The sequence below is a fragment of the Cynara cardunculus genome (genome assembly GCF_001531365.2).
Source record: "Cynara cardunculus var. scolymus isolate 2C chromosome LG 11, CcrdV1, whole genome shotgun sequence".
In the NCBI taxonomy this organism is placed as follows: Eukaryota; Viridiplantae; Streptophyta; class Magnoliopsida; order Asterales; family Asteraceae; genus Cynara; species Cynara cardunculus.
The window spans coordinates 9,236,186-9,246,251 of NC_037538.1; the positions used below are offsets into that span (position 1 = coordinate 9,236,186).

At 31.4% G+C, this 10,066-nt stretch overlaps 1 protein-coding gene across 1 annotated transcript; it reads right to left on the minus strand.

Moving 5' to 3' along the window:
* Nucleotides 1–2,844: 2,844 nt before the first annotated feature.
* On the minus strand, nt 2,845–6,176 carry LOC112521600 (deSI-like protein At4g17486). The gene is made up of 3 exons (XM_025130546.1): nt 5,455–6,176; nt 4,097–4,384; nt 2,845–3,182 (listed from the first exon to the last, which is right to left on the minus strand). Exons 1-3 carry the CDS (start codon nt 5,591–5,593, stop codon nt 2,965–2,967), a joined length of 645 nt encoding a protein of 214 aa, XP_024986314.1. The 5' UTR covers nt 5,594–6,176; the 3' UTR covers nt 2,845–2,964.
* Nucleotides 6,177–10,066: the final 3,890 nt, after the last annotated feature.

Here is a 10,066-nt window from a genome sequence, read left to right on the forward strand (position 1 = left end):
AATATATTACTATTTTACTTTGGGTATGAAATAGATGTTTTAAAACTTCAGGGGCCTTTTGGTAAATTAAAATGAATAGAACTTTGAACGGAAAAGAAAAAGGAAATTTAGAAAATTTAGGCGGCCATTCGTAAATTTTGGAATTTGAAAAGAAAGGTGGGTCAAAAGCGGTTGGTCCGAACGCGCCGAAAGTCTGCCCCGTTGTGTGACAAATCCACCCACTCCATTGCTGTTGCTCCGAACCCATGGACTTTGGCCCAACCTCTAGTCTAATCCAGGATGGGCTCAAGCCCAACAGGCTAAGCTCAATTTATAAAATATGAATATGAGTGGTTTTGTTCTCAACCGAAAATGCGGCCCATGCCTGAATTGGGTGAACTCCACTGTCGGTTTCATGTTGTTTCTTGTCGTTCTTTCAGTTCCCCTCAATTACTAAGGAGTTGTTTACTAAACGTTTATCATGGTAGCATTTATCTTAACACATGAGCACGACAAGGATCCAGAATCTTACAGGATAAAATTAAGAACCGAGACTCTTACCTGGTTACCTACATTCCATTTTAATGGCCGATAAATATAACTCGATATGATAAAGTGACATCAATCACTCTTGCCGGTAACTGCTTAGCAAATGACTCTAACTTGTATCACTTCGTACTTCCTACTATGTAAATACACAAAACCGAATAATATCTAACCAGTATTCGTAGCAAAACCGGCCCAATAATGGATTTTTTCCCCATTGCCAGTGTTGATCAACACCGCTTATGGCGGGAATTATGCAATCGATGGCCGTAGGATTGTCGTTGCACTAAAAAATCCCACCAACGAACTTGTACACTCAAACTAAGTTGTTGTTTGTTTTTTACGAGATGCTGAAGTCTGAAGTATTATTTTACTTCTGATTGATAAGAGATGGTGCTGAAGTCTGAAAGTAGATAATCAATAACACCATTTGTTTTTATAAACTGATAAATGTCTGAATTTGTTTAAAGTATCTATTTTACCCATCATAATATCGTAGTGTGCAATGTATATATAAATTTATATAGTTTCACATATTTATTCACCATCATTACGAAATTTACATCTAAATTATAAACTTTTAGCAATCCTTTAAACGAAAATATGCCATTGATGGTATAAGCACATTTGAATCCTATTCCCTCAATTGATTCAAACACTACGAAAAATATGAACAAAGTTCTGTAGCAACTAAAATCCTTATCAAAGGTCCATCATAATCATGTCATGAAATTAGGGACAACAGATAACACAATAGAAACAAATATCTGAACGAAGAACGATGACATTTTATTTATTTCAATCTACAAAAACTTGGTGAAGATAGATGATAGACAGATGAGATCAATTAACATAGATTGAGATCAACAACCTGTGATAGATTGAGACCATGGACGAATTTAGGTTAATCAATTGAGAGGTGAGGATCAATTTGGTAAGGAATGATTAAGGTTAATCGACTGAGAGAGGAGCAATTGAGAAACACTAATGCTGATGGTCTGAAAACAATAAGAGGCAAATAAGGAATTGAATTACCTCTTATCAAATAAGAGGATGATAAGACATAAGTGTCTCTGAAAAATTGAATGAAATAAATCGTCTAAACTTTGAATAGCCCTAATCAGATATAAAAGGTTGATAAGAGTTTTTTTTAAACAAATAAGACCTAAGTTTACAAGGACATGTTAATTTGTATTTTAAATAGAAATAGATTGCCTTCTTGTTAAATCTTCTATTTGATTAATATTTTAATTAAAAAAATAAATAAAAACAAAAAAAAAATTATTCTTTTTAATTTTTGAAACTCATATCGATATTATTTTTTAATCGAGCTTATTTTATTGTTTAACGTGTATATTTACATGTAAATATATATTACAATCACATGAAACCTTGTATCATATAAGTGCATATTATTCATTTATTTAAAAAAAAAATACATTAAATGAAGTCAATTAATTTGTAGCGTTCACTTATTATGCATATTTAATTATTAGATATATTCATTGATGAATAGACAGCGAACATCATTTGAATTTGATGATGCAAAAGTTAAAGCTTGTACCTGAAATAGATGGTGTTCATGTTCCAATATGTGTACTTGACTTGTAGCATAGTTAAAATAATTAGTGAATTGCTATAATGAAGAAGAGATCTGGCAATAATTTCGGTCGGTGTCGATGGAGATCGCTTTTACTCATCATGCATGTATTAGTAGTTGAAACGGGTGGTCGGTTAGGAGCCAAATAGGAGAGACAAAAACAGATGTTAAGCGCCGAGTTACGAAACGCTTTAAATTCATTCCTAGTTCTCAGCTTGAACTTTATACATATACATATACACTATATATGTATCTTTAAACAGTTACTAAACATAATCTGAAAGCAATAATTTTGACTATGATTAATAATATTTCATATATAATAAAATAATATAAACTTATATATTATTTATATTAGTGTAGACAAAAATAAAAATGAAGGCAGTATCACATGCAGAGATCTGTGACCATTAAAATAACACAATGGAAAGGGACCCCCTTTAATCAACAGATATTGAAATCAAAGACCTCATTAAACAATCCACACCATGCATGTTTCTATCCAACAATCTCCTACAAAGAAACCAACCAATTCTGCCTTCAATTTCAACTTCAACTTCAAAATCAAACTAAATCTTATTTCTTTTCTTAAAAATCAACTCTTGCCAACAAACCTTTACACCAAAATCTTTAAAACTCAACAAATTTGTAATAATAATAATAATAATAATAATAATAATAATAATAATAATAATAATAATAATAATAATAATAATAATAATAATAATAATAATAATGCCAGCATTATTGATCATCCAGTCAAGAAACAGGGCAATCAAACACCTTACAGTAGCAAAAACACGCCATAATTTCCAGCAGTCGATGCTAATACCAACCAACTAATTATCGTTACACTTTCTAATTGTTGAAGATGGGTTTTTTCTTGATGACGAACTTGAAGAACGAGCGGTTAACGGAGGTTGAGGTTTAGATGCTGATGCAAACCTGCTTGAATGGCTTCTTAGCTTCTTCTCGGTGTTTGAACCGTCTTCTGCTCTAATTTGTCTCACTTTTGTCTCGTTTAGACCGGCAGGAAGAACACAGTTGCAAAAAAAACCTTCAAGTGTTCATACAAATCATAAGTAGGATCAAACTTTTTACTGTATTAGCAGCACAAGTTGTGCCCAATATGCTTGGATAATTGAGCACCATAATGATGAGTAAAACAACTAAACAAGATCCATATTTTGCGTTTAATATCATAAATTTAGATGCTTCTTTAACATAAAAACCTAAGCTTGATTCATGGGGTCCCTTGTAATTATATAAATATGTAATCATGTGCCTCGGTCAACTAAATTAGCCACAATTATATCAAGAAACTAATTAATGATGTTAACCCGAAACACATCACTGGCAGGGAAAGGAATAAAAATTTACAAAGATAATCAGACTTGAACACAAAAGTCAAACTTTTTTCTTCTTCCCTGAGTCAGAAGGAATTACGAGCAAAAGTCCAATGAAGGTAGCATCATCCATATAACTAATATATCCATACGAAAATTACAAAGGTTTTTCGTTTTCAGAAACTTTTCAAGTTATAACTAACTATATGTCACCCCGGATCTTAGCAAAGTTGGTTCTGGGGTGGTATCCATTGTGATTTAATCCCCCTAGGATTCCAAAGGGTATTTTAGGCATTTGATGAATGGTTAAACGGTTTCTTAACACTGTGTATAATTGAACTTGAAGGTAGCAGGCTGGAAGTTATAGTTTGCTTGCAAAATTCGAACTTCTAAAAAGGGGAGGAAATCGCTTTCAAGGCAAGTTCAATCAAAAGTTGAGCAAATTTTATGAATCTTGAAATGCACTCATCTAAAAGATGCGACAATAAAGAATAGCTCAATTCTTATTAAGTATTGAACTACTGACTTTAGAATCCTAGAGATTGATTTATGTCAATAAACCAAAAGCTATGAGAGAAATAATGAGTCAAAAGAATGAAAAATGATATGGAATTTGGGATCTTACCAAGGCGAGCCAATCGGTTGACCCAACTAGGAATTGGCCTTTTGGTTAACCTTAGACACATATCATTGCAGAAGTGATTACAGTTTCTGGTTATGAGATTATAACTGTTTCCTGAGTACTCTGCTGCCAATTTTTCAATGAATGCACGAACCTCTCTTGGACCAAAATCCGTTCTCCCTATCAAGATTGATTTCCTGAATGTAAAGCCAGGGCATTTTCTTGGCTCCACTTCAAATATCCCTGTTGTCGAATGTTCATGCGCACCAAATGCATATTCTACACCATGAACTGCCAAAAATCAAGAATCATATCGTCACAATCATGATAAGAACAACCTAATTAGTAGCTATGCTCTTCGGGGATGGATTATGCTTACAAACTGCAACCTAAGATTATCTTTTTAGAATGGTTATATGGAACCCAGAAAAATGGCCATACACACAAGCAATGACATTATAAAATGGTTCTTTTCAAACCATGCTACTTGGTCTTTTGAAAGAAAAACTACTCCCTATTAGAATGAGTGATTTTGGAGAAGAGGTGCAAAGCTTGAACCTTTTTTCTCTTTCTTTTTTCCCATTTATATTTCCACAACTTGTCCAAAACCGTTGGTTGTTTTTTCACAAAAGCGAAATGGTTAGCTTGCTACGAAATGTCATCAGAAACACCATTAGAAATCCTCCATGAGCACTGAATATCTAGGCAAAAGAAAAATCTTTCTCAACAATTAATAAAAAAACAAGATGACACCTATTATCATCTTTTGTTTCCCCAACAACAAACCAGCAGAGTAAGGTTCTACATTTGATTGGGATTTGTTAGAGGGATAATCACATTGAACAAATTAAAAAATACTACAAAATAAAGAAAAACACATTCTAAAGGGTAACCCCCAACCCCAAGTGCACCAATGCTCATCGGGTTTGGACAGTATTGGCAAAGTGGCTAGAACACATTACTTTCAGGTCCCTAACCAGTGGCTCGACGCTGATCCCATAAGAGGAAAGTAAAAGTACTTGCAAAGATCATCCTATTTGACTGCTAAACCAACAGGGTCAAGTAAAAGCAAACCAAGAATCAGATGTTCTTAATAGTAAGAAAGTCTTGGAGTTGTTTATTTAGACCGTGGAATTGGTCCAACTAGTCCATAATCTCATGCACAGTGGCAAATTATAGGCCTTCCAAGCAATAGGCTAGAAAAGAAACTATAACATAGCAATAATTGAATTGAGACCTCAAAGTCTTGCAGTTATTGGAAAGAAAAACAAAAAATTGAAACTTTGCAGTTATTAATCCAATCTTCAGAGCAATCAAATGAAAGGGTTACATATATATAAGAAAATTTGAAGAGCACAAACCTTGAACACCAGAGTGATAAACACCAAGGCCAACCCAATAAGCATAACCATTGATGGGAGTGAGATCATATACATTCAAATATACAGGAACAGTCCCTGTCTTCTTTTTTCTAGGAATCATCCTACACAACATCTTCATGCTTCCACCCACAAAAATTCAATCCTCTAAATTTATATTCAATCCAAATGTGAAAATCTTGGAAATTTTCTCACTGTAGAGCATAGATAAATCCCACAAAATCTCTAAACACTTCCTTTCGAAAACGATGGATCTTCAATTGGATTTGTAGAAAATTCTCAACATCCGAACAAACCCTTTCACCCTTTGTAATATACCTCCATCAACACAAAACCCACAAAAATTTCAACGAAAAGATTGATATTTCTTATCGGGTTTGGGGATTTCAAACTTTTATGACTTCCCAAACAAGCCCTCTAAAAGCATGCCACCATTTTCCCAAAACCCACAAAGAAAACCTCACTTTCCCTCTCTGGAATTCGAGAAATGGGAAGATTTCAAGGTAATCAGAGGAATTTGAGGAGGGTAGATTGGGATTCGAATTGTGGTTCGCTTTTCTTAATAGAAAATGAATCCCATACTTTAATCTACATACAGAAGTGGATGTTGAGAAGAAATTAGGGGAATATAATTTGACTGCTTAGGTACCCATCGGCGGCTCCTACTAAACAACTTTTATTTGAAGAAACTATGCTTTTTTGCTTTGCTTTTGGTTGCTTTGGGGATAATAGAATCTGAATCGTATTTTATACAAATAGTGCTCGACTCCACGTGTATTATTAAATTGTATGCCAAACTTTTTTAGGTTGTCATTCGGTTGTATTATAGCTTCAAACAATGAAGACAAAAATGGATTTTCCAATCAAATTCGAATCACCAACCGTTTAAATCAAATTCGAATCACCAACCGTTTAAATTGAGTCAAATCTGAATTAACACAATCGGTTTCATGTCTTATGTATTTCTCTGTATGAAAAAGTTCCAAGCCAGTTGGTTGAATTTGTAATCTTTTATCCTAAAAGGCATATATATATAAACCAAACTAATCTTCTTTTTGTTTTTAGGTTTGAAATTTATAATGGTTTCAAGATCACCTAATCATAGAAACATGAAAGGAGACCACCCCACTTTTAAATTGACATCATTGTATAAAAAAATAGTAATTTAAAAATAACGTAATTAAAATATAAAAAGATAAACGTTTGTGTCAAAACGGTAAAACAAACTTGAAAAACTAAAGGCCTGGGAAGGTGGGGAAAGACAATGCTATTGGGGGTTTTAGTCGGCGAAGTCATAGACGATCGGATACAGCGTCATGGGGGTGGGGGATGGCAACAATGCGCAAAAGGACGAGTGAGGATATGTATGGTGGCAGTGTACAGCTGAAGGGGAAGGGGAGGGGAAGGGTGGTAGGAGAAAGTTCGGTGTTGTGATCGCTTGATCAATGGTAAGTAGGTGATGGAGTTGGTTGCTACCAGTCACGGGAGGGAGGTCTTGTTTTTCAGTGACTTGTGTTTTATAGATCTTTGTTGTATGAATTTTGAATTTTATATTTAAAATTGAATTTTAATTAGTTTTTTAAGTTTGCAAAATAGTACTTGAAATTAGATGATTATTTTATATTTAAAGAGAATTGGATCATAAAATCAACAAAACTTAATCAATTTTAATTGATTTAATGATAGAAATTTGGACAAAATAACAATCTACTTTCATAAAACAATATTATAGCATTGTACTTTAAATTTTTCTTATTACAACAATGTTTTCTTAAACTATTTTTTATTAGGACATTGTAATTTGAAAATTTTACACATTATAGTATTGAGTAACATTTTGATTTAAATTTCCACCATTATACCATGTTTCCATGTCACTTCATTGTCCACGTAGGTTGTCCACATGTACTATAGTGATATGACTTTCTTATTATAGCATTGTACTTTCAAAATTATTTTATTATAGCATCTATTAGTTCTTATTAAACAGTGTAATTTTAATTTTAATATTTAGATATTTTACATGTTATTTATTAAATATATTAAATGAATTAAAAAAAATTCTAAATTATTCATTGATATACCAATATTAATAAAACTAGTTGAAGACAATTTATCCCGCTAATATTTTTAAAAAATATGTGTTTTTTGAAGAAAAAAAAATAAGAATTGTTCATTTTTTTACCAAAAAATATTATCTTTTAAATAATATATTATATTTGTTCAAAAACTTTTACTTGATGTATAGATATATTAAATCAATTAGATTTTTTGAATTATTTATTAATATAACAATATTTAAAAAATTTATAGATCACAATTTATTTCGTTAACATTTTAAAGAGAACTTTAAAAGATATGTATTTTTTTGAACAATATAAAATCAGAAGTGTTACCTTTTTTACAAACAAATATATCTCGAAAATAATATATCATATTTATTTAAGAAATATTTTACTCTAGAATATTTAATTTGCATGCAACTTAATAAGAAAAAGTCAAAAACATTAAATGCTTTTTTAAATCATAATAATGAAAAATGAAAATCACTAATAATAATTTAAAATAGGTTTTTATTTTTATTTTAGTTAAATCATCAAAATGATGTTTCATCGACATCACCTCATTAAAGTCACATAAGCAAAAAAGTCAAGGGATTAACCGGATTAAAAGGTAACAGGTTACCCGTTGCTATAATGTGTAGATTTTTTAAAGTGCGATGCGTTAATAAAAAATAATTTGAAAGTACATTGTTGTAAAAAAGAAAAACAAAAGCAAAATGCTATAATAAGAAAATTTATGAAAGTAAGTTGTTATTTAATGCATTTAACCCTAAAAAATTTGCAATTCCGTTCTTTAAAAATCAGAATCAGATAGGAACCGTTGAGTTCATATTTCTAGTCAAAGTTGAATCATTGTCACTTCTCACAAACATAAGATCGACCGAGAAGGGATGAAAATTGGTAAGAATAAACAATTGTAAGACATATATGAGTGGCATATGCGAAAGCAATATTCCCTATTCATCTACTGTTAATGAGTTTTCATTTTATTTTGAAATATTTTGAATTAATCGTATTGTTTTTGTAATCTTTCAAGCTAAAACAATACATATTTTCTTTATACTTATGACTGAACACTTATGATATTGAATTTAATTCACAATATATCGTTTGTATGCCTTTGTGTTTGTAAATTGAAACCATTGCAATGTAGCTTTCTTGTTGTAAGATTCCTCGATGATATTCTTGCTTAATTGGACAGTCTAATAAAACATACTACATATTATATTGTCTTGAGATGGTTGCATAAAACAAAATGTGGGTTATATCGTCTTTTTAAAAGACTTCGTTGGTGCATTATAGATTCAAAGTATTAAAAGATTATAGTCATTTTACGAATATGAAGTACAACAATGATTTGTACAACAGAGCGTGAAGCCATTTTACCTTGTGTTAGCTCTTATGCTGCTAGTTGGTGCCTCAACACGGTGATGGTCTTGAAGTGCTTTTACGATGCTTGTCGGCATGACAAGATACATGTGTGGACCTACATAGGGGCATTCGATGGACCACCAGTTCATGGTCCCGTTGTAATGGATAAAATTTATGTTTCTAAAGGGTGTTATCGTAATGTTTGGTTTTGAGTTGCCCCTATATTTGAATTAGGTTATTGACTAAAGTTTCATTTGGCTAAGTTGGTCACGTTGTCGAAATACCTTCCCTTGTTTGTTGTGAGGTCTTGGATTCGAGTCCGAACAAGGCTTGAACCATTGACCTTCATTTGCAAGTGGGGGACCAACCAACTAATCTATCACGTGTGTGTGTGTGTATATATATATATATAATTTCTTTTAGCTTTAGCAAATAGTATCACAGTTATAAAACTTTTATAGGTCCTCCTCTATCTTGATGAATAGATACGTAAACCATAGACGGGGTGAATCGATCTTAACTATCAGTTTCTCTATTTTGTACCAGCTAGCATAAATTAAGGTAAATGTAAAACAATTTTATATCCTCATCATGATTTTTATGCAATATAAGATGACTTCTTCTATAAAATAAATTTTCGACAGCATATGCTAAAAAAATACAAAATAATACAACGAACATAATTGAACAATAACAAAAGTTAAAAATTAACAATAAATTCATAAAAAAAGGGAAAACTACAAGTTGTTCGAATATGGTTAGTCCAAAAACGACATACTTTTTTTTAATCAGTTTCACATGTCTTTATTTAAATTTTTTTCCCTAAATAAGTAAGTGGTTAAAGGGTTGAAAGTTACATACACTAAAATATATTGGGTTAATAAGAAGTAATTGTTGATTTGTGTCAACTTCAATAATTTTTATGGATTTTGAGTTAATAGTTAAAAAAAACCTTGCCTTGAAGTTATCATTTATTTGAAAAACTATTAATAACTCATGTATTAAATATTATTAAAAGGGTACTCGCACAATAAAACGAGATACATCTCGATTTTAATGTTTTATTTTATTATTTTTCTATGTCGATGTTATAATACTATTTTATGTGGTTTTATGAAAAACAATAATGATTTTATTTTTGAATAAAATATAAATTTGAA

Bases quoted from the DNA above. Each gene is read 5' to 3' on its own strand.
- LOC112521600 (XM_025130546.1), bottom strand. From the start codon at position 5,593: ATGAAGATGTTGTGTAGGATGATTCCTAGAAAAAAGAAGACAGGGACT. The intron at 4,385-5,454 runs GTTTGTGCTCTT...GATTTTTGGCAG, and splicing joins TTATCACTCTGGTGTTCAAG to TTCATGGTGTAGAATATGCA. The intron at 3,183-4,096 runs GTAAGATCCCAA...GAACACTTGAAG, and splicing joins CAACCGATTGGCTCGCCTTG to GTTTTTTTTGCAACTGTGTT.